We start from the raw sequence: 22,313 nt of genomic DNA on the forward strand, positions 1-22,313 counted from the left end.
GTATAAACTTTTTTTTAGGTGGAGAATCTAACGTTTTAATTTTGCGGGAATTTTTTTAATCCTGGTTGCTTCTGAAAAGAAAGGTTCATAATTAATCTGTTTGCCTTTTGTTCTGTTTTTTTTTTTTTTTTTTTTTTTTTTAAATACACGTTCTGTGACAGTGCTATTGGCTGGGCCAGTTTACTCCTCATTCAGTATCCCCCGATTTAGTGCAGTGACACTTGAAGTTGAGGGCAGAGTTTTGATCACCTGCAGATATCCCTGCTGCTCAGTTGCTTCTCCTACAGCTTCCGCCAATGTTTCTGCTTTTTACATCAGAGTGAAACAAAAGGAGTTGGGCTTTTAACACTCGGCCAAAAATACATAGCCTCAGAAACGCTACGACAGAAAATGAATTTAATTGTCTGTGGTAGGAATCAGGGATTCGGAGCGGGCTCAAAGTCTGACAAACTGGAGCGTCGATCACCAATGCTGTTCTGCTGATCCTGCTGCGTTCTGCTGATGTCTCTTCTTGTCCACATGCCTTATACCGTGCTGAACTGGATATTGTAACTTGTGCTAAAGCATCGGATTGTACTCACTGAGTGTTACTGCACGAACCCTTGGCTGGATAACCATGTGTATTCCTGAAAAAGGAGTCCTGGGGGGAAAAATTCAGGTGTTCGGTCTCTCGTCCTGTGGTTCTGCAGCACTTGCAGTTGCACCGTGGAGCGTGCTCAGAATGTTTAAACTCTCCCTCCGTGAAAGGTACAGCTGACTCCCGAGCAGAAGTGCTAGTTGGAGAAGTACACCGTTCGATAGGATAGTTCCCCTGATGCATTGGCACACTTCACTTTTGTTTTGTTCTGTTTTTATTGATGTAAGTTTCATGCTGTCTTGATTTGCCAACAGTGTTGTCTAGTTGAGAAATAAAATGGGAAGGGTTGGGGCTGGGGGGTGGGTTGGGACAGGTACAAGTTTTGGGAGGGGCATTAATTAATCCCTGGCTTGGGACAAGAAGTAGTTGCTGGATTCAGTAACTTCTCCTTTGTCAGAGCATAGCCAAGATGTGAAATTAAATCTGCAGTACTCTTTTTTTTTTTTCCTTCTTTATTTAACAAAAAAATATTCTAATAAATACTCACTGTTCCAGAGTTTTTCTCTCTTCCCAAGAAGTGCTTAACATATGAAAATCTGATAGAAATATCCATGGAGCCTGGGACGAGGGGGAATGGTATCCTTGCTGGTTTGGCAAGAAGCTGTTCATTTTAAGATCCTATTCTGTTCCTGTTCTTGTTCTCCCTGCTTTCATCGGTGTGGAGTAGCCAGGCCAAAAGCAGTGCCAGTGATTGCTAACATGAAAAACCATGCATAAGAAAAAGCTGAGAGGCATTATTCAAGAAGTAGCTTGAAATGGAGCGTCTGGAATCGAGCCTAAATTACACCAGTTCAGTTCACTTCAACTTAGAGACGAATGTACAATACTTCCTTGCTCTGTGCTGATCGGGCTGAACCAAACTTTCAAAAGGGCTTGAATATATCGTATCTGGAAGTGTACAAGAAATCCAAACAGTCCGCTGTCACCGAGCCGCGAGTGGTACCTAACACAGCCATCTACTGCCTTCGATTGAGTTTTTGTCTTTTCTGTACAGGTTAGGATGTTGGAAATGCTTTGCAACAAAACAGCTGGTACTCCTGAAAGAGTAACTGCAGTTTTAATATCAATAGCATGCACACTTTTTTGTTTTTAAACTAAAAAAAAAAATGTTTTTACAGGGCTGTTAAACTGACATTTTAGGGTAGAATATTGTTAATGACTTGCTAATGGCTTATTTGTTTGGGTCGGAAAAATAAATTGTGCCAAGAAAGCGTTCTAATGTGGCATGAATTGATGCTGTTACCACAGTACCATCGAGTGACTGAGGTTATGCCTTCCTAACTGGAAATAGCTCCTGGGGTAGGAATAGTTTTTATTCAATAGGTGTGGAGTTCAGAACGGGCCTTAGTCCTGTTCCACCTAAATCTGCCTGCAGCACCCCAATTCCTGTCTTCCTCAGCATCTGAGGTTCTTCCGTAGCAACCGATAGCGCTGCACGCTAGGGCGATTTTACCCAAATTGTGCTCATTTTGGTTTGGGACCGACAAACAAACCTACCTTCATTAGTGACAGGAGGGCTCTGCAGTAGCGACGGGTGCTGCTTGCTGAAACCCCACAGAGTTCGTGGGCAGCTGCTAAAAAGCCAGCAGTGTAGGGTCGGGCTCGGGCTTCCAGCAGTGCTGCTGCTGGGGGCGTTAGGGGAGCTCTTCCCTCGAGGCGTGCAGTGGCTGCACTCACCCCTTGAGACACGTTACGGTGTCTCAGCTCCTGTTCATGAATAATATTCTTGGGCTTTCAGCGTAGCATCGATCCTGCTTGGTCCTGGTGTTCCTGGGTGTTGTCTGAGCAGAGCAGAGAGGCGCTGATCCTTCCATTCAATGTCCTGTGAGTTCACAGCCTGCTCAGCAGGTCTCCCTGCCACTGCAGGTTGCGCGTGCTCGTCTTAGCTTTCTGAGCTCAGTCCTGAGGTAAATGCCAGCCCTCCTCGTGATGCGCAGGCTGAAGCTCGGAGTGGCTTCTGTTAATTATCTCTTGGCACACCGGGGGACTGATGGAAACGAAGCTTCCAGTGTCCTCTGCAGCTGCTTAGGGGTAAAGTCATGAAGAAGTTTCCTTTTTCCCTCGCTGCTCCTTGTGCATGTATCCACGCACATGTGAGGACACTGCCTTTGGCACGTGGAGAAGGATATTGGCTCCTGAAGTGCTCGATCCTGGATTTCTCTGTGCATTGAAGTGTAACCTCAGGTTGCAAAAAGCAGGGGGCAGAGGGAGGCGTGCTGCTTGCTGCAGAGAAGCTCTCGGGGCCGTTCCCACCCTTCAACAGTGATTTGTTTCCTCTCGTATTGTGGAGATTAAATCCTAGTACAGGGGACTTGCATCCTGCCATCTGGATTTTTAAACCTATTTGAGACCTTAATGGAGAAGGGAAGTGCATTTGGCACTTAGACACCCCTGCTTAGCGTGATTACCTTTTAAACCTCAAAATACAAACAGAAACCTGGATCTCTGTCCTTGGAAGCGTTTGACAGGCGAGCTTGGATTACTGCTGCAGCAGTAAAACATTAGCTGGTGGCTGAAACCAATGCTGGATAGCTGCTCTGCTGGCGTTGGTTCTCTTTGGTTGACTCCAGCACAGGAGCAGGAGAAAAAGGACAACACCTCCGGGCAAATAATGCCTGCAGTGAGCGCTGCTTGATTTTTTCCAGCAGCTCTTTGCCAGCTCCCCACCTCCTCGCTGATTTTAACTGAGGCTTAAAACTCAAGAAGCAGGTGGACGTCCCTCTGAGGAAGTACCAAGTGTAATTAAACAGAGCGGAGCTGAAATCGTTTGTGCCCAGCTCTAGGAAATCTCTCAAATATGTTTTTGGTGTGGCGGAACAGGGATTTCTGCACGCTGGTTAACGTCAGATTGGAAATTGTGTGGCAGCAAACAGACAGTGCTGCTCGGGTTGTTACTTTAAGCTGGTTTTTGGGTTTCAAATTGGACTTGCCTTTGGAAAGCCCCAGCAGGAGGTACCTTTGAAAAGGAAAAAGCTTTGTTTTCAGTTAAAAGGAACACTATTTTCTCTTTGGTGATGGTTTTCCATGGTATTTAGTAGGTGTGCCACGCAGCTGCACGTGCTGACTGCTCAACTGGCTGCAAGAGGCTCGAGGCAACGATGACAAAACCAGGGAGCGAGGCTCAGAGGTAGCAGATCCTCAGAGATGCCTCAAAAAGAGTTACAGGAGGGTGTCCCTCCATTGTTCCTGAAACTGGCACTCCGTGCTGTTAAAGTGCTGGTCGCTTCACAAAGATGTCCTTTGGCTTCTTCACAAAGACGGATTGTTTGACTTGAGACAATAGTTCACTGGAGATAGGGCAGCTGGGTGCTGTGAAACCCCCAGGGAGGCTCGGGAAGGCTTGCACCTCCTCTAGCCCTGCGATGTTTCTGCTTCCTACCAGCGCTGCCCCAGGCTCTTATGTTAGCCAGAGCTGCGGTGTCAGGGTGCAGCAAGCCCAAGCTGCTTTCCTCTAAAAAATTGGTAAATTTCCCAATTCCCAATGCTTTGAATTTTAGGTGCTCCTTAGGACTGACCTGGTGACGACTAACGCAGGACGTGGCAGCAGACTTTCTCACCAGCTGCTCTGCCATGAGCATCAGGTAGGGCAAGTACTGCTTGCTCGTGATTTCACTCTCAGAACAAGACGTTTAACCTCTGGGCAGTTTTACAGCTGAAATGTCTTGAGATGAATCCATCGAAGGCAGGGTGTCAGGATTAGGTTGCTTGCTGAGCGTGAGGCAGCTGGAAGAAGAGAAATCAGAAGCTGTGATGATGAACGGCCTTCTTTTCACGTAACGCTTTGAAACAGAGCTGAAGTAGGCTGCTGTTGTGGTAAACTCCAAGAACCAGTAATTAAAACCTAACAGAAGGGGACAGGGTGGGCTTTAGTGCAGGGGAGCTTTGTAAGGAGTCATTTAAAAGCTGATGAAACCTCACAACTCACTTTGCCCTCGAACTGCGGCACAGACGGGTGGGTGAGTGTTTGTGCTGCCTTTCTGCTCTTCAAGCACACCCTTTGGGATCTGTCTCCTTGTTCTTCCACTCGGGGGGCCACGGTTCCTTCCTAAACTGATTTGATCCCAGCTCAGCAGCACGGGCTGCAGGGTGGAAACGCCGAGCGGTGCCGGGGCAATGCCAGCCTGTGTTGGTGTGCTGTAGGGGAAGGTAAGAGCTCTGCCTTGGGGGCTGGAGAGGAGCTGCTTTCTGAGCACTACCAGCAGCTTCACGCGAGGCAGCTGGACGTTGTGCTGCACAGCCTGGTTTGTGTCCACTGCGGTTCAGTTCAGTGTGGTCTTGAATGTGCCTTAAAGCAAGCTGTGTAAAGTGAAGAATTAAAAGGGATCGGAATCTGCTGGAGTCTTGCTTTTTCCCTTGTGCAGACACAAAATATTCCGTGGCTGAAAATGTGGGCAGGGAATGTCAGGAATCCTCAGTTTCCTCCCCAGTTCGAGCAGGCGCTTCGGGCCCCTGCCTCGAGTTTTCCCTGCAGAAAATCGGTTCCCTGTTTTGCAACACGCTGGTTGCTTCAGAAGAGCAAAAACATTTGATGCTGCACTGATTGCGTGTTTCCCTCCCCCTGTTATAACAGCTTGAATTGACCACTTTCAAAAACTGTTTTTCCTTACCCAGATGTGTTTTAGGGCTTTCAGCCGGTGCGGTGTTTGTACCTGCGCAGCGCATCCCCTGGCAGGAGGCGAGGGTGATCCAGGAGCTCATGGAAGGTGGCTTTGGATACTGAACTGGTGCACAAGCTGCGGCTGGTGTGGATCCTCAGCAGAGGCGTGGATGACGAGCCTCTGGTCTCTTTTACCCAGACTTAAGCCACTGGGTGAGGTTGCTGCGGGTGCCTGGTCACTGTGACCAGGCACGGCTCCGAACTCGGCTGCTGCGGGAGCTGCCAGGCACCGCGGGAGGCACAACTGCTTCCCCATCCCCACGCCGAGCTGACGGTCCTAAAAATAACGGGGCTGACAGAGCTGATCGGGTTGCTGGGGCTGGCAGGGCGCTTGCAGGCTGCTCTCCCTGCAGCAGGGACCCGCGGGGTTCGCTCCCCGTGCGGCGGCTTTTGGTGTGCCGGCTGACACCCCGTGCCTTGCAGGGGAGGGAAACGTGCAGAAACGGGATCGGTGGGGGATTGAACGGTGTTGGTTTGGGATTTGGGGTGTTACTCTGTGGCTAGAACAGATTGTGGGGTTCCTGGCCGGATCCTTACAGCACAGCACATCTCGAGGTGTTCGCTGTGCCAGCACGGTCCTGGCGTTCAGGGTGCTCGCTGGTGTCTGACCTGGGTGGGCTCGGAAGGGAGAAGGTCTGAAGGACCCTTTCCTTCTAACGGTACCTAAAAACTCCCATCAGTCACCAGCTGCTGTGCTCCCACCGCTAACTGGCTTTTCTCTCCTGGCTCTGTCCTTGCTGCTCAATAGGATGGCATCATCTAGTGGTTACATCAGGGCTTCGGGATGCGGTGGCCTCGCTACCGCTGTGCTCAGCCGGGCTCACACGGCAAGGTTTGTGGTGTGAACATACACAGGGCTGTGTGTGTGCCTCCCTTTTCTCTGTGCTGAAGTGAATCTGAATGCATTTGGGGCTGCAGTGGGGGAAGGCGTGTGGCCACGCATAGGATTTTGTCGGTAATTCGCCACGAGGTCTGTACGTAATTAATGAGAGGTGTAGATGGGTGGAAAGGAGCGCTTAACTGGACTGAAGATGTATTTTAGGGGATTTGTACGATCTCTTTTTGGTGCTAGTTGCTAGGGCTTTTCTTTCTTTTTGTTTCGTTTTGCTTTGGTGTTGGGAAAGTGAGAATTTCCAAGTTACGCCTGAGAAATCAGCTCCAGAGTTGCCTCAGGAGCGAAGCTCGGGAGGTCCAAGCGTGCTCGCTGAACTTCTCGTGTGCCCTGGTTTGTGGTTTTGGAGCCATCACCTCGCATTTCCCACTCAATCTTCTCACGAGCTCTGCACCACCACGTCCCGGCGGTACCCCGGGGTGAGGGAGCCGCATCCCCGAGCTGCTGGGAGCCTGGGGACGGGACGGATAACGGGGACACAGCGCTGTACGGACAGCACGGGGCGGGTGCCAGTGGGGCTGAGCATCACTCGTAGCCCTTTCATTCCTCACCTAACCGAGATCCCTCTGGGATGGATTTGGGTTTGGCTGCCCATTGCTCTCCTGTGTCTCTTCGTGGGCTCGCCGGCGTGGCCGAGGGGAGGACTTGGTGAGCCCAGCCCAGATCCCGACCTCCCCCCACGGCCGGTTACAGCTGGGGAGGGTTTTACATGTTGTGGCCACGTCTCCAAGTCGTTTGGGGACTGGGGTGGCCGCGCAATTGTGGCAGCAGCACGCAGTCAGAAATGGTCTGGGTTTTCCACTGATGGTCTTGGGATGTGTCCGTGCTGCTGTGTGGCTGTCATGTTCAGGTGGGGACATCAAATGAGTTGGGAGGAGGAGAAGGCGATGATGTAGAGAGCAAAGTTACAAGAATTAGAGGCCTGAGGAGTGCAGTGCATCCAAAGTTCAATACTCTGTTCTCCGGGAACTCTGGCTGGATTTCCACGTGTAATTCCCATCACCTGTTTTGTTTTTCTGCCCGCAGACTTTGTTTCTCACTCCTGTGTGTTGTGTTTCTGATCCGGTAAAGTTAATGTTTTTGCAAGTTAAAATGGTTTGCAAAAAAACACTTTACAACTGCAAGGGCACTTTGGAAACCCAGCAGTTCAGCTGATGGCTTTTCTCTTTCTTACCAACTTGGCGTTGTTCTTACTTAGGATGCACTTATTCCGAGTGAAGCTCTTTAGCAGAAAACACGTTTGGTTCTCTCTGAGGGTCCCATCTTGGTTTGAGCCCATGAATAACGCAGTTTTGGCTCGGTCTTGGCTGCCGAGCTCAGCACAAACCCGCAGCATTTTGACTCGTGGTACCTCCAGAGCGAGCAGGGGGCTCTCTTTCCAGTCCTCATTCAGCCGTGGCATCGTTACAACCCCTGTCCCACTTCTGAGGTGAAACTCGGTGCATTTTGAGCCTGATTTGAGCCGATGGAAGCCGCCGTGGTCCCTGTGCAGCTGCGCTGATGGTGCCCATCTCGGCTGGGCGCATCCAAGAGCTCGGCTCCGTCCCTCCTGCAGCCGCCGTCCTCCGAGCCGTGGCCGAGGGGAGCCCGTTGCTGTCCTGGGAAGAAAAAGGAAAAAAAAAAAAAAAGTTTAAACGAACAAACGGAGGGAGTTTGACAAGAGCGCAGGCTGTAACCTGGTGCCACCCAATAAACGCCGATATTTCGCACTGCTGCTGCCTGGTCTCTTCGTCCCGGCGCCGTTAACTCTGTGGTAACGCAGTGGGTTTGGGGTTTGGGCAGCGAGGTGTCACCGGGGGAAAAAGCCCTTCCTCGGGTGCCTTGGGATGGCCGCAGGCTGCAGAAGGACATTTTGGAGGCTCACCACAGGCGGGAGAGCCCTCCTCAACCTGGGATGGGTGCGGAGGGGATTGTGCTGGAGAACCGGGGTGAAGGGTAGGGCTCGGCACGGTCCCGTTTGGGTGTTTCCAGTCCTGAACTGCAGAGCAACAATTCTCTGAGCTCTCCGCAGCTGCTTACCCTGCTTCGTGTCCAGTCCTCGCCCTCCGTGTGGGAGCAGCCCCTTGCTTCGTGCTGAGGCTGGGTGCTGGTGGCACAGGGAGCACCGGCAGCCCCCCGAACCCGCCCTGCTGCTGCTCGTCCTCCTCGGGCTCGTGGATCCTGCGTAGCACCTCGTGTCCACGATGGGCATCAAGGTCCTGGCTGGGATGGGGCTGCGTTTTAGGGAAGAAATCCCCCCTCAGCTGCTTTTCCAGCCTTGCACTGTGCCCGGCACCGTGGGAAGAGGTGGTACACAGCTCCTCAAAGGGAGGTGGAAAGGAGCCACTCACAAACGCTGTTCATTTCCAAAATATCAAAATTAATTTCCAAATATCAAACCCAGCGGCTGCTGCAGCGCCCTGGGGGCTCCCCGGCACCCCTGGGGCCAAGGCCACCCAAAGCAAGCTGACCTGGACCCCTTCTCACACCTACCCTAACTGCTTGTGCCCTACACGTGTGCGCAGCCACCCCACCACAGGGGGGGTCCTCGGGCAGCGTTCCCCAGTCCCGGGGGTCAGGTTTGGGGTATTTTTGGCTCCCAGGACACGCGATGCCTTCCCCAGTGGGACGATGCTCAGGGAGCTGCTGCATGGGGCCAGAGCAGGGTCTGCGAGCCCTCAAACGGCCCCGTTTCTCCCCAGCTTGGGGCCTGCTCCCTGCGGGTGCAGCAGCTTCCCCTTGGGGCAGGAAAACCCAATTTGTGCTGCCCAGGGCTGTGCCGGGTCCTTTCACCTGACCCGGATGGGGTTTGGTTCCTCTTGGGATGCGAAACCAAACCAGGGCTGGAACCCACCCGACCCCAGGACCCCCCCGGGGCTGTTTTGGGAAGGGCGCACGGGGCTGGATGGGGCCAGGAGGGATTTGGGGCAGGGTGGGTGCATGGGGTGGGCTCCACAGCGGGGTTTTGGGGTGGTGGTGACCCCAGTGCTCAGCTTCCCACCCCACTCCCTTCCCTCCAGGGGCTTTGGGACCCCCTGGGGATGCAGCAGGGCCACGGGGGATGCTGTGGACACCGGGATCGCCCCCAGCGCTGGGCTCTGTAGGGCCAAGGGGGCACGGGGACGAGCCCCCACGCCCCCTCCCCAATGCAGCAAACCCCTTGGTGCCCCCCACCCGCACCCAGCCCCGTGAGGGTGTCCCAGGGGAGGTGTCAGCACCCTGGGGGCTGTCCCAGTGCCTCGGGGCTCCCCCTGCCCCCCCCGACCTATTTACGGGGCCATCTGCTCCCGGCACAAAGCGGATTTGGAGCACGGCGGGATCAGGGCCTGGGGTCTGCGGGGGGCAACACCACAGCGGCACGGGCTGTCCGGCTGTCCGGCTGTCTGTCTGTCCCTCTGTCTGTCCCTCTGTCTGTCCCTCTGTCCGTCCGGCCCCCGGCCCCCTGCAGCCGCTGCCCCCCCCCAGCCCGTGTCCGTCCTCCCCCCGCAGCCCTTCCCCTTTCGCCCCTTTCCCCACATTTCCATTAATTTCCTTTTAAGATTTCCCGCCTCCTTTCATTTCCTTTTTATTCCCTTTTCAATTCAGTTTCCTTTTTATTTCCCCCCCTTTTTTTTTTTTAATTTTTCTTCCCCTTATGCCCTTTTTTATTCCTTTCCCTTTTTTTCTTTTCCCTTATTGCCTTTTTATTTCCCCTTTCCTTATTTTTTCCTTTTTTATTTCCTTTCCCTTATTCCCTCTTTAGCCCCTTTCCCTTTTTTCCCTTTTTTCCCTTTTTTTCCTTTTTCCCTTTTTTCCCTTTTTTTCCCTTTTTTCCTTTTTTTCCCCTTTTCCCCTTTTTCCTTTTTTCCCTTCTTTTTCCTTTTTTTCCTTTTTTCCCTTTTTCCCCTTTTTTCTTTTTTTCCTTTTTTACCCCTTTTTTCCCTTTTTTCCCCTTTTTCCGTTTTTTCCCTTTTTTCCATTTTTTTCTCTTTTTTCCATTTTTTTTCCTTTTTTCCATTTTCTTTCAAATTTTTCCATTTTCTTCCCCCCCTTTCTTGCTTTTTCCCCCTTTTCTCCCCTTTTTTCCTTTTTCTCCCCTTTTTTATTCCCCCCTCTCCCCCCAATTCCCTTTCATTTCCCCTTTTTCTCCCTTTTTCCCCCTCCCCCGCCCCCCCCGTGCCCGGTCTCTGCCGCCCCCTACCGGCCCCGCGCCCACAGCCCCCTCCCCCTCCCCAAGCCCCGCCCACCCAAGCCCCGCCCCCCAAACCCAAACCCCGCCCCCAAAAGAAGCCCCGCCCCCTCCGTCACGCGCCGCGCGGGTTCCGGGTGCGGGCGGCGCGCGCAGGTGGGGAGGGCGGGGCCGGGCCGCGCGCGGGGGGGCGCGGGAGGGGCGGGGGGGGCGATGGGGGGGGGCGATGAATGGGGAGGGGGCACGGGGGGGCTGAGGGGGGGGGCAGTGCACGGGGGGGGCACAGGGGGAGCACGGGGGGTACGGGGGGGTGCGGTGCACAGGGGGGTGCTGAGCACGGGGGGGGCAATGCACGAGGGGGGTGCACGGGGGGGCTCTGTGCAATGCCCCGGGGGGGTGCAGTGCACGGGGGGGGGGGTGCAAGGATTTGGGGGGGGTGCGGAGCATTGGGGGGTGCGGTTCGGGGGGGGGAGCAGTGCATGGGGGGGTGCAATGTGCACGGGGTGCAAGGCACGGGGGGGTGCAGCGATCCGGGGGGGGCTGCAATGCACGGGGGGGGTCACAGTGCTCGGGGGGGGGATTGCAAAGCACACGGGGGGCAGCGCTGGGGGCACGGTGCACGGGGGGGGGGCTCTGTAATGCACTGCCCCACTTTGGGGGGGATTTGGGGTGGTGCCGGGAGGGGTGCACACCCCTGGGTGCTGCGGGCCCCCCCCCACTGCTCACCCCCCCCCCCAATTCCTCCCGCAGGGCCCCACCTGGGGTGCTCCCCCCCCCCCACCCAACCCAGGCAGGCAGCTGGGTGCTGGCACCCTTGGGTGCCCCCGACCCCCTTAATCCCCCCCCACCCCCTCCCCATGCCGGCAGCAGCCCCCCCCGCACCCCCAGCCCGGCCATGAGCAGCAACACCACAGCTCCCAGTGCTCCCAGTACGGGGGACTCACTGGTGGGCTCCGTGCTGGGCCCCTTCGTCTTCCTCACCCTCCTGGGCGCCGTGGTGGCCGCGGTGAGTACGGGGGGGGGGTCCCTGGGGGGGGAGGTCCCATCCCCATGCACCCCCCCTTTTACACCCCCGTCCCACCCCGCAGGTGATGTACGTGCAGAAGAAGCGGAGGTGAGCGCGGGCTTGGCCCCAAATTGGGGTTGTGGGGTTGGAAGGGGGGGGGTGGGGGGGGCACACCCTGACCCCCCCAGCACCCCGACCCCGCTCAGCCCCCGTCCCCACCCCAGGTCGGAGCGGCTGCGGCACCGCCTGCTGCCCATGTACAGCTACGACCCCGCCGAGGAGCTGCACGAGGCCGAGCAGGAGCTGCTGGTGGAGGCCGACGACCCCCGGGTGAGCGTTTTGGGGCCAAAAAAGGCCTTTTTGGGACAAAAAAGGCCTTTTTGGGACCAAAATTGGCCTTTTTGGGCCAAAAATGGCCTTTTTAGGGCCAAAAATGGCCTTTTTGGGGCCACCAGCCATTTCGTTCCTTCCAAGTCCGCAGCCGGCGGCGCTCACTTTTTTTTTTGGGGGGGTCCCCGTCTGTTGCAGGTGGTGCCCGGCTGGGGGGGCCGCGGGCAGTGGAAGGCCTGAGGCTGCCGCCCCCCCCGCCCAGGGGTTGGAGGCACCGGAGGACAGCGGCGGGGGCACAGCGGGGGCAATGCCAGCGGGGAGCCTCCCACCTTCATGCACCTTTTTTTTGGGATGGTTTTCGTTGAAAACGTTCCCCCCCCACCCCCCCCAAAAAAAAAGCCCCTTAAATGCACTGGGAATGGGATGTGGGGGCACAGCCAGGGGGGCAGGACACCCCCAGGGGCAAATAAACGGGTTTCTTTGCAATAAACGCGCTGGTGCTGCTTTTCCAGGGCAAATCCCACTCGTTTTTACCCCCCCCCCCCCCCCCCCAAAGATGCCGACCCCATTGCGGCCCCCCCCAGTGGCTGACCCGGGGCACCGAACGTCCATAAAATGTTTTTATTCAAGTAACTGCAAATAGGAACCCAAAAGGTCGTCAACGGCGGACCAAAAAATAAAAATTAAAAATAATAACACCCCCCCCACCACCAGTTCTCTCCCTGCCGGGAGCGCCCCAAAACCCACCACCGACCCCAATCCCGCTGTGGGGTCATGGCAGGGGGGGGGGACCCCAAATCCCTGCCCCTGCACCCTGCAGGCTCTGTCCCTGGGAGCAGCAGAGCGACCTGAACCTCAACATGAACAGTAGAAAAACTTAAAAAAAAAAAAAAATTAAAACAACAAAAAAAAAGAGACTAAACTGGGGAGAACCCCCTCCTCCAGCGACACCCCAAAAAAAAAAAAAAAAAAGGAAAAACCCCAAAAACCAAGCGGGGGAGGCCCCGGCAGCCCCGAATGCGGCGCAGCAGCAGCAGCACGTCTGTGAGCCGAGAGTGGAACTTAAATATCCAGAGGTAGTTGTGAACAAGAGGAGAACCGCAAAAAAAAACCAAAAAACACCAAAAAAAGGACAAAAAAAATTAAAAACTCAAACAGAACCTATCAGGAAAAGGCCACCCGGGGCCGGGGAGAGGGGGCAATAGGGGCAGCCCCCCCCCACCCCCCGGCATCGCTGCGGAGCCGCTCTCCCGCGCACAGTGCAATCGCCTGGGGGGGGATTTGGGGTGGGGGGGCGCAGCCCGGGCCAGATCTGGGGGTGTTTTGGGGTTTTTTGTATTTTTTTTTTTTTTTTTTTTTTTGCCTTTGCTGCCTCCCCCCCGCCCCATCCCTGCAGAGGACCCTGGGCAAAGCCGGTGCTGGGGGACGGCCGGCACCTGCTTTGGGGGGGTGAAATCGCTAAATTTGGGAGGGGGGGGGGACAGCAAAGGCTGCAGGTTTCCAGCCCCATTGGCACCCCAGTTAGTGGGGCCGCCCCGAAACGTGGCGCCGGGGGGAGGGCTGAGCCCCCCAACCCCTTTTTCCCAGGCCGTGGGGCTGAGCCCCCCCCGGCCAGCGCTGCCAGTGGCTGGGGGGGCAGCGGGGAGGAGGAAGAAGCCGGGGGGGTGCCACGTTGGGGTTTTTCCCCCCCGTCCCTCTCCCTCGGGTCCCGGGCCGGCAATGGGGGGGTCCCGCGGGGCGATGAGGTAGCGCCGGTTCGGGGGGGGGGTCACTGCTCCTCCTCGGACGACTCCTGGGAAATGTTCACCTCCTCCTCGTCCTGCTGCTGCAAGGCAAAGGGGGGAGGTCGGCACCGCGGGGGGGGCACCGGGTGGGGTCCCTTTACAGGTGGGGAAACCGAGGCAGCGGCGCTCCCCTGCGTTTGGGGCCAGCCCTCACTCCCCGTGTGCACGAGGAGGAAACTTGGAGGAAACCCCGAGTAGGCTTGCACCAGGAGCAGGGTGTTGCACGCCCGCTGCAGTGCTGGGGGGTGCCCCGTGGCCAGCAGTGGGATCGGGATGGGATGGGATGATGGGATGAGATAAAATGGGACAGGATGGGACAGGACGGGATGGGATGGGATGGGATGGGTTGGAATGAGAGAGTGGGATGGGAGAGGATGGACTGGAATGGGATGGGACGGGATGGGACAGGACAGGATGGGATGGAAAGGGAAAGGATGGGACAGGATGGGACGGATGGGATAGGATGGGATGGGAGAGGACGGATGGAATGGGATGGGATGGAATAGGACAGGATGGACTGGAATGGGATGGGAGGGGATCGGGGGGGCCGTGCAGCACGGCCGCCAGCAGCACGGCCCCGCACGCGGCGGTGACTCAGGGCTGAGCGTGAGCGTGACTCAGCGCCGGCCCCCGCTTCCTCCGGCTTCATTCATAAAAACGCGGCCGGCGGCTGCCAGGGCTGGACGCGGCGTCCCCGGGCACGGCCCTGCTGGCGTGGGACGGGGTCACTGCAACCGTGTCCCGTCCCCCCCCCCCTAAAATCCCGGTGCTGCGATGCCGGGGGATGCAGGACAGCCGGGGATGTGGCCAGGTTTTGCAAGCAATGCCCCCTCCCCAGCCCTAATTTCCCCCCGGTTTGGGTTTTTGGAGCCCATCGCGCTCCGCCCCTCACCCTCAGCACCTCCCCCAGGAGAAATTAAGAGGGAAAAGGGGCAAAACCCCACAGCTCGTGGGTAGTGCTGCGGCCCGGGGTGGGGATGGGCAGGAAAATTGCTCCCAGCTCCCGGGGCGATGAGCGTGGGTGGCAGCGGGGTGGGGGAAAGGGGGAGAGGGGAAAAAAAGGAAGAAAAAACAAAATAGGAACGTGCTGGGCGCTCACGCTGCAGGAATGCCACACACGGGTCTGGGGTCTGTCCCGTGCCAACCCTGTCCCCGTGCCAACCCCGTCCCCATGCCATGCCCTGTCCCCTTTTTGCTCACTGCTCTGCGCCCCCCCAGCCCCACAGCTCCGTGTTTAAGGGACGCTGGGGGTCCTGCCCGGTGAGCGGGGTGGTTTTGTTGTGCCCCCCCCTCCCGGTGCCCAGCATCCTGCCAGGATTGGGCCCGTGAGGAAGAGGAGGAAGGGAAAAGCCCACTCACCGATTTTTTGGGTCGGCCTCGAGGTTTTCTCCCTGGTGTGACTGCAGCTTTCTGAGCACACAGAGTTGGGGGGGGGGGAGGGGGGAGAGAGGAAAAAACAGAAATTTGGGTCAGGCTGGGGCCGGGACGGTGCCACCCCCACTGCTGGGGCTTCCTCCCATCCTTCCTCCCTCGGCTGCCAAATTCATCACCCCAGTGGCATCCCCCGGGGCCGGCCCCAGGTACTGTGGGGGCTGCAGCCGAGCCCCCCCCCAGCCCCGGTCCCGGCCCCGTGACTCACGGCGCGGTGCAGGAAATGAGTCGTGTTTTCAGAACAGGTTGGTGGCAGCGCGCACGCCCCGGCTCTTCCTCCCCTCCCTCCCCGGGTGCCAGTGCCGGCAGCCGCCCCCTCCCCAGGGATGCAGATCTGCCCCAAATTGTCACTGATCAAGCCCGAAACGGTGCCGTGGGCGCTCCCGGCTACCTACCCTGCCTTTTGGGGTGGCCTTGTTTTTACTGCCCTTCGGCCGGCCGCGGGGTCTCTTGGGGGTCGGGGCTTCGCTGGGCTCCTGCTGGATGGAGAGCAGAGGGGGGGGACGCTGCGGATGGGGGTCCCCAGAGCAATTCCCCACGCTGCCGGGGTCGTGCCGGGCACAGCGGGGGGCTGCCGAGCCCCCTGGGGTGCTCCCGGCTCGAGCATCCCCTCCCTGCTCTGGGGCACGGCCACATCCTGCGGGGTGCTGGGAGCACTGGGACCAGTTCAGGCTCCAGTTGGGGTCCTTCCAGTCCTGCTGGTGCCCTTCAGCCAGCCGTGGTGGCCGTGACCCATCCAGCCCCGGTGTTAATCCCCCGGCTTAGTGGGATGCTCCCCACCAGCTCACAATCCAGCTGCTCTGCAGCCTCGCTCCTCCTCATCCTCACCCCCCCCCCAGTTTTCTCCCCATTTCCCCGCTGGCCGTGTGTGGTTTAACCCCTATAATCCCACCGGGGGGGGGGGGAGGGGACCCCAAAAATCAGCTCGGCAGCTGGGTGGTGAAATGCTGGGGAATCAGCAGATTTTGGTTGTGTGTGGGGGGGGAGGACACGCACAAAGCCCACCAACCCCAGGGAGCTGCATGGGGTGGGGGGGGGGCTCTGGCACCACAAAGGCTCCGGCAGCATCTTATCCCTCTGAGCAGCTTGTGCTAATAGGGCTTTAATTAGCCCGGCTGTAAAGGCAGGTTTGTTCGGTGGCAGCCTGGGGAGGAGCAACGGGAGGCCCCGGAGCCTTCCCCCTGTGCCTGCGGGGGTTTTAGGGGGGGGGGGGTGGCACAGAGGGGGCTTGGCTGGGGCCCTCCCCGGGATTTGGGGTACCCAAGCATCCACCCGGTGCAGGGGGCGTTACCGGGGTTGAGCATCCCCACCCCGCAGGTGCCTGCGCCCCCCCCATCCCCACAGCCACCACCCTCCCTCCTCGGGGACCTCCCCCCCCACCCCGAGCCCCCGCTGCCACCTCCCGGGGACGCCTCCTGCGTACCTGCGGCTTCTTCCTGGGCCGCCCCCGGCCCCTCTTCTCCGAGGCGTCCTTCTCCCCCTTGGAGGCCAGGGCCTGGCTGGACTTGGCGCCGGCTTCGCTCATCGTCCTTGGCGGCTGCGGCGGCGAGGAGGAGGAGGAGGAGGAGGAGGAGGAGGAGGAAGAGCAGAAGGGAGGAAGGCCGGTCAGCGCTCGCCCGCGCCGCGACCCGACGCCGCTCCCCGGCGGGAGGCGGGCGGTGGGGGCCGCGGAAGTGACTCACGGGGCTGCGAGGGACGAGCGGAGCCGACGGAGCCTCCCCAGGGGTCACAGCCCCGCCGCTGCCCACAGGGGGGCTCAGGGCGAGCAGGGGGCTCGCCCCCGCCGTGGGGTCGGGGTGACCGGTGGGGGGGTGAGGGATGGGGTGCCCCCGGTTTGGAGCTGCTGGAAGCCCCCCAGGAGTTAAATATCAGCCCGAACGTGCAGCTCTGACCCATCCCGAGGGCTCGGCCGCGTCCTGCTCCTCTCCCTGCACGGAGAGGGGTCCCACCGGCAGCGGGGGGCTGCAGGGGCTCGGCAGGGTGAGGGGGGTGGGAAGCAGGAGCATCACCAGGGGCCATACTGGGAGGAGACCCCCCCACCTCTAAAGGAGTCCCCCACCACTAGTTGGTAACTCAAAATTTTGAGGTCCAAATTTCAGCCGCACCGTGGCACCCGCCCTGTGCCAAACCATCCCCGCTGCACGCAGGGACCCCAGCACCCATGGGTGCCTGACACCCACAGACCCCTGGCACCCACAGACCCCCGGCACCCACACAGGCACTGGGGGGCTGCAGGAGCCCCTCGCCACGCCATGCACTGATGCAGGGGGTGAAGCCTCTGGGTGCTCCCTGTTCTCCCACCCCCAGGGCCCCCCTTTGGGTGCTTCTCTGGGAGCCTGTGGGTGCCCAGCCCCTCCCTGGGGACCCATCCCGGATCACCCCCGCTCCCTGCCCATCCCCGGGGCTGGCTTTGAGGCACAGCCCCCAAATCCTAGTGGGGTGCAGCCTCGTTGCCTTCCCTTCCCAGGCCAGGAGCAATGGGATCGGGGCTGCGGGGCAGGGGCCCAGCCTCACCCCGCGGCACAGAAACCCCGCTGAGTTAACCAGGTGCCCCCGCTGCCCCGGGAGGTTTTTGGGGAGCGGCGGCTCTGCCAGCCCTTCCCACGGGGCCCGACCCACGGAGCAACCCCCCCCCGAGCAGCTCCCCTTCCGCCAAGAGGAGGAGAGCGGCTCCAGATTTAATCGGGAGCCCTTGAAATCCCAGACACGCTGCCGGCACCGGCAAGTTGGAACAGGACGAGGGGTGGTGGCACGGCCCTGGGGGCCCGCAGGGATCCCCGGGGGGGTCCGGGGGTGCCGGGGGAGCTGGGCTGGGTCTCGCTCACCCCCAGCGTTTGGGGCACACCGGGAAGGGCCCTGCCAAGCTCCCGCATCCCTGTGGCTCCCACCTGGGCACCACTGAGCCCAGACTGGGGGCTGCACCCCGCTCCTGCCACCCTGGCTGGATTTAGGGACACCAAGGGACACCAGGCTGTCCCCTCCCCGTGTGCGTGTCCCAGAGGGCTGCACGGCTTTCCTGCCTGACGGGGAAAATCCCGTGGAGGAGCGGGATCCATCTTCCCCTCTCCACCCTGGTGCTTCCCGGGGGCGTAGGGAAAACCTGCTCGGCCGGAGCTGTGGGGCCACCGTGCTCCACACCCTGCTCCCAGCACAGGAGCCGGGAGGACGGGCTCGGGGCCGGGATCAGCCGGGTGCAGAACAGGGACCCTGGCAGGAACGGGGCCGAACCCATCCCCTTGGGGTCCGATCTGCGTCCCCGGAGGGCTGCAGACCCCAGGAGGCTTTTCCTGGCGGGTTTCGTGCAGCCAGAGGTGCCGGCCCTATAACGAGGCTTTAACCACCCTCAGCCTCTAGCAACTGCTTTCAGTTTGGGTAAACTTCAGCTAGGGGGCACGGCGCTGCTGCCTCCCCGCTGCTGGGGCTGCGGGAGGGACCCACGGGGCACCCCGATCCCCATGGGGACCCCGACCCCACAGCAGTGTCTGGAGGCGCTGTGGGGCAGCGCGAGGAGCCCCCACCACGCCGAGACCTTCCAGGCCCCTCTGAAAGTGACTCACGAGTGCAAAGCAACAACAACAAAAACCACACACAGATTTTTTTTTAAGGAGGGGGGGGGGGACAGAAACCGTGCGTGCTGTCATGTAAACACCCCGAAAATATTACTCACAGCATCCCTGAGCACTTCAAGGAGCACTTAAAAAAAAATATATATATATAAGGTTTAGGGAAGAAAATACTGGTGGGCTGAGCAGGGGCTGAGAAGTATTTATCTTTTTTTTTTTTTTTTTCCTTTTTTCCCCCTCTTTTTAGTCGATCTTTGGCAGAGGGAACACAGCTTCCCGGCCGTGCCGTACCCTCTCCTGGGGGTCCCTCAGCTGCCCTGCTCGGGGGTCCTGGCCCCATCGGGCAACCCCTGGCCAGAGCCTGGTGGCCACGATGCTGTGTGAGCGATGCGGGTGGGAGATGGAGCTGCCCAGGGTGCCACCCATGGGTGCCGCCCGTGTCCCCGTCCCCATCGCTGCCGTCCCCGTCCCCACCTCGGGGCTTGGCCCCGCGCGTCGGAGCGGGATCGGAGGCAGCAGCTGGGTTGCCATGGAGGGAAGGAAGCAGCTGAGGGAGAGAGGGAAAAAAAAAACAACAAAAAAAAAACACAAAAAAAAACCTTTTCATGGCGGGGGGAACCGCGAGCAGGGGGCTGCCGGGCTCCTGGAGGCTGGCGGGGAGAAATCCCGGCGGAGGGCACGCGTCCTCCTTGGGGTCGGGGGGTGCTGGGGGGGGGGAAATCCCTTCCTCGGCCGTCCCCGTGGGTCAGGAGCCGCCGTGGGAGGGTGCTGCTGGCAGCCACCTCTTGCACAAGCCGCGCTCGGCTTGCAAAAGCCACAACCTGCCCCCCCCCCCCCCGTGCAAACAGCCCCATAAATCCCCCGCGCCCGCCACCCACTCCCAGATTAAACAACCCAACCCGAAAAGAGGGGGGGGAAGAGAACCGAGGTGGTGGTGGCGGTGCCTCAGATCTGCCCCCCCCCACCCCAAAAAATCTCCTCACGCCCAGGAAACCCAGCCCGGGGCCGGGGGAGGCACAAGTTGGGGAGCCTCGGGGATGGGGGCTTAGGGCCGAGGCTCCTCTGGTTGGGGGGGGGGCTTCAAAGCAGAGCCCCCCCCCCTCCCCTTCCCCTTCCCCTTGCTATTAAGGGCAGACCACCCCCCTTCCTTCCTGGGCATGCATAATAAAAGGAAGTGATAAAAGAAAGGAAGGAGGGAGGTGGGGGAGAAAGAAAAGAGGCAGGAAGGGCAACAGCGCAGCTTTGTGAAGCCCCCCCCCCCTCCCGCGGGCTGCAATAAAACCCCGGGCACAGCAGCGCCATTTCGGGCCCCCCCCCCTGCAGGCATGGGCTGGGGGGGGTGCTTTTAGGGGCAGGGGGCGATTGGAGGAGTAGGGGGCGGTTTTAGGGGTAGGGGGTGGTTTTAAGGGGGGGGTTGTGCCCCCTCACTGCAACTTTGCAGCGACCTGCCCGAGTGTGTGCCCCCCCCCAGCTGCACGCCCCCAACGGGGCCTTGCCCGGCCCCACGCACCTTGCGGCGACCCCACAAAATTTGCAGCGCCCCCCCCCATCCACGCCGACCCCACAGCATCCGCCGGGGCTCCACGTGCTCTCGGCGCCCACCCCACAAAATTCGCAGCCCCCCCCCCCCCACGTGCTTTGCACCGACCCCACGTGCTTCGCGGCGACCCCAGGCGGTTTGCACCGACCCCACACAACCCGCCAGGACCCCGCACGATTTGCACCGACCCCACAAAATTTGCACCGAGCCCCCCCAGTTTGCACCGAGCCCCCCCCCAGTTTGCACGGCCCCGGCCCCACGCGCGCTGCAGGCCCCACGCACTTTGCAAGGTCCCGGCCCCACGCACCTTGCACCGACCCCATAACCACAGGGAGGGGACCCGGGGGGGGGTCCCGGCCCCACCGAACCGACCCGGGGCTGCAGCCGGAGCCCCCCCCAGGGCGTTGGGGGCCGTTGGAGCCCCCAAACCCCATAAATCGGAGGAAAAGTCCCCGCAGCCCGGCCCCCCCCCCAGCCCATCCCGGCCCCGCCAGGTGCATCGCCCTATTAATCCCAGTAATTAATAACAACCGAAGGGGCACCCGCGAGCCCTTGCAAACACGGAGCGAGCCTCGGGCCCCCCCAGCACCCCCCTGAACCCCCCAAACCCCCCCCCGGAGCAGAAAGGAAAGAGGAAGGCCGGCACTCACAGTCAGCTTGGTCTCGGAGCTGGGTGCTTGGGGATTATTATTTTTTTTTTTTGGTGGCTTTTTTTTTTTTTTTTTTAAATTATTATTTTTTTTTCCTCCCTCTCCCGGCGTGGCTGTGTTGTGAGCGAACGAAACCCCCCCTCCTGGCTGCTGCTGCTCGCAAATGCGGATCTGAAAGGAGAAGGCAGAGAGAGAGAGAGAGAGGAGAGAGAGGCTGCGACTCGCACACGCATCCACAGCACGGCCAGGCCCCCCCCCACCCCCTTATATTTATATAAATAATAATAATAAAATTAAAAAAAAAAAAAAAAAGAAAAAGCGCTCCAGGAGGAAGGAAGCCGGGTCCAAATCATTTCACGGGGAGCCAGGGGGGAAAAAAAAAAAATAGGGAAGGGGGAGGGAAAGAGGGAAAAAAAAAAAAATAATATTATTAATAATAATAATAAAAAGGAGCGAACTCCGAGCCTTACTGGAGGGGATCCAGGTGCTAAAAATAGCAAAATCACACTGGAAATTAAATAAGGGCAGCCGGGCAGAGGGGAGCTCCCAGCCCTTGCGGAGCGCCGGGAGGAGGAGCCGCCTGCATCACGGCCGGGGGGGGCGGGCGGCGGCGGGGCCGGGGCCGATGGGGCCGTTCAAAGGGCTGCGGTGGGGCCGAGCCCCCTCCTCGGGTCCTGCTGACCCCCCCCCAGGGCCGTGCTGACCCCCCCCGGGCGGTGGTGGCTCCCCCCGGGCAGCCGGGATGGATGGAGACCCCCCCCCCAAAAGATCCCCAGTTTGTGGGGTGCCCAGTGCCCAGTTTTGGGGTTCCCGGTTTAAGGGCGTGTGTCCCGTGGGGGGGAGGGGGCACACTCTGCTTTGCGCCCCCAGGGCGGTTTGGGGGTTTTGGGGTGGCACCGAGGGGTTTTGGTGGCGCTTTGGGGTTGAGCGTCGGGGCTCTCCGCTGGGTGAAGCGCGGTGCTTTTATTTGCTGTTAACTCCCCCCCCCCAATAAAAAAAAAAAAAAAAATCCTCTGATCCCCTTCTGGAGGCACCAGGCAGCAGGTGCTCCGTCCCCAGGGAGGGTTGGAAGCGCCGTGTTTCAGATTTCAGCGCGGAAATGTTGTAAGAAGAGGATTGGGGGCGGAGGGGTGAGTGTGGCTGGGCTGGGGGGGCTGGCGAGCGGCCCCGAGGTCCGGGCAGGTTTTGGGGCTTGGTTCTGCCCGGGGGGAGCTTTGTTCTGAATCCGCGCTGTCTGCTTTGGGGTGCCTTAGGTCAGTGTGGAACAGGAGCCGCATCAGCTCTCCGGGTCTGCCAGGACCCTAAAAAACAGCCCCCGGCTGTGCTGGGGGCAGTCTTCCGCAGCATGCCAAGCATCTGGGGGCTCATGGTGTTTTTTTTGGGTAATGCAAGGAAATGCAGAGCTCTCAGCCATGAGGGTCTGCCGAATTCCCCCAAACTCCTGCAGAAACTCCGATTGTGAATTTCGTGGGAAGTCTGACTTGGGTGCTTTGACCCCCCCTGCCTCCAAGGGTTGAAATCTGGTGTTAGGAGCTGAACTTTAGACTGTGTGGTGCTGAGTTCAAGTTTCAGGCAGGTTTTTGTTTAAAAAAAGCATCCTTAACAACGTGAAGCCCAGCAGTGTTGGTGTCTGCGTGCGCAAAACTTCGGCGGGGAAGGTTTGCGACATGGCAAGA

General features: G+C 59.1%; 3 protein-coding genes and 1 long non-coding RNA gene across 8 annotated transcripts in view; 2 read left to right on the forward strand and 2 right to left on the reverse strand.

Annotated features, from left to right (window-relative positions):
* NUDT3 (nudix hydrolase 3) overlaps window positions 1–7,895 on the forward strand; it is a 31,205-nt gene extending 23,310 nt beyond the window's left edge. Inside the window, exons 6-7 of one of the 3 annotated variants that reach the window (XR_014685778.1) lie at window positions 162–859; window positions 7,385–7,895. The gene's annotated coding sequence lies outside the window, so the exon portion shown is untranslated. Of the gene's footprint in view, window positions 1–161; window positions 1,857–7,384 lie in introns of those variants that run through there. The other 2 variants (XR_014685780.1, XR_014685779.1) reach the window with 2 other exon arrangements.
* LOC311423682 lies at window positions 934–7,378 on the reverse strand. The gene is made up of 2 exons (XR_014685781.1): window positions 2,189–7,378; window positions 934–2,156 (listed from the first exon to the last, which is right to left on the reverse strand). It is a non-coding gene; the product is annotated as an uncharacterized lncRNA (long non-coding RNA).
* Window positions 7,896–10,437: 2,542 nt separating the features above from the next.
* SMIM29 (small integral membrane protein 29) lies at window positions 10,438–12,159 on the forward strand. The gene is made up of 5 exons (XM_084498018.1): window positions 10,438–10,489; window positions 11,084–11,339; window positions 11,422–11,447; window positions 11,564–11,669; window positions 11,868–12,159. Exons 2-5 carry the CDS (start codon window positions 11,229–11,231, stop codon window positions 11,907–11,909), a joined length of 285 nt encoding a protein of 94 aa, XP_084354144.1. The 5' UTR covers window positions 10,438–10,489; window positions 11,084–11,228; the 3' UTR covers window positions 11,910–12,159.
* A 117-nt stretch (window positions 12,160–12,276) lies between these two features.
* On the reverse strand, window positions 12,277–21,234 carry HMGA1 (high mobility group AT-hook 1). Of its 3 annotated transcripts, none has more exons than XM_084498017.1 (6): window positions 21,108–21,234; window positions 20,638–20,808; window positions 16,308–16,421; window positions 15,280–15,360; window positions 14,813–14,863; window positions 12,277–13,494 (listed from the first exon to the last, which is right to left on the reverse strand). In XM_084498017.1, the coding sequence occupies exons 3-6, from the start codon at window positions 16,407–16,409 to the stop codon at window positions 13,438–13,440; spliced, it is 291 nt and encodes a 96-aa protein (XP_084354143.1). In that variant the 5' UTR covers window positions 16,410–16,421; window positions 20,638–20,808; window positions 21,108–21,234; the 3' UTR covers window positions 12,277–13,437. The 3 variants fall into 3 exon arrangements, with proteins under 3 accessions (XP_084354143.1, XP_084354142.1, XP_084354141.1); XM_084498016.1 differs by having other exon boundaries at window positions 15,280–15,363; XM_084498015.1 differs by having other exon boundaries at window positions 15,280–15,390.
* Between the last annotated feature and the right edge of the window lie 1,079 nt (window positions 21,235–22,313).

The sequence above is a fragment of the Aythya ferina genome (genome assembly GCF_964211825.1).
Source record: "Aythya ferina genome assembly, chromosome: 25".
NCBI classification, from domain to species: domain Eukaryota; kingdom Metazoa; phylum Chordata; class Aves; order Anseriformes; family Anatidae; genus Aythya; species Aythya ferina.

What these genes read in the sequence shown, in the direction of transcription:
- SMIM29 (XM_084498018.1), top strand. Translation starts at nt 11,229, where the DNA reads ATGAGCAGCAACACCACAGCTCCCAGTGCTCCCAGTACGGGGGACTCA. An exon ending in TACGTGCAGAAGAAGCGGAG is followed by an intron (nt 11,448 to 11,563) that starts GTGAGCGCGGGC and finishes TCCCCACCCCAG; the next exon opens with GTCGGAGCGGCTGCGGCACC. An exon ending in TGGAGGCCGACGACCCCCGG is followed by an intron (nt 11,670 to 11,867) that starts GTGAGCGTTTTG and finishes CGTCTGTTGCAG; the next exon opens with GTGGTGCCCGGCTGGGGGGG.
- HMGA1 (XM_084498015.1), bottom strand. Translation starts at nt 16,409, where the DNA reads ATGAGCGAAGCCGGCGCCAAGTCCAGCCAGGCCCTGGCCTCCAAGGGG. An exon ending in GGCCCAGGAAGAAGCCGCAG is followed by an intron (nt 15,391 to 16,307) that starts GTACGCAGGAGG and finishes CCCCATCCGCAG; the next exon opens with CGTCCCCCCCCTCTGCTCTC. An exon ending in GAGGCCGACCCAAAAAATCG is followed by an intron (nt 13,495 to 14,812) that starts GTGAGTGGGCTT and finishes TTTGCCTTGCAG; the next exon opens with CAGCAGGACGAGGAGGAGGT.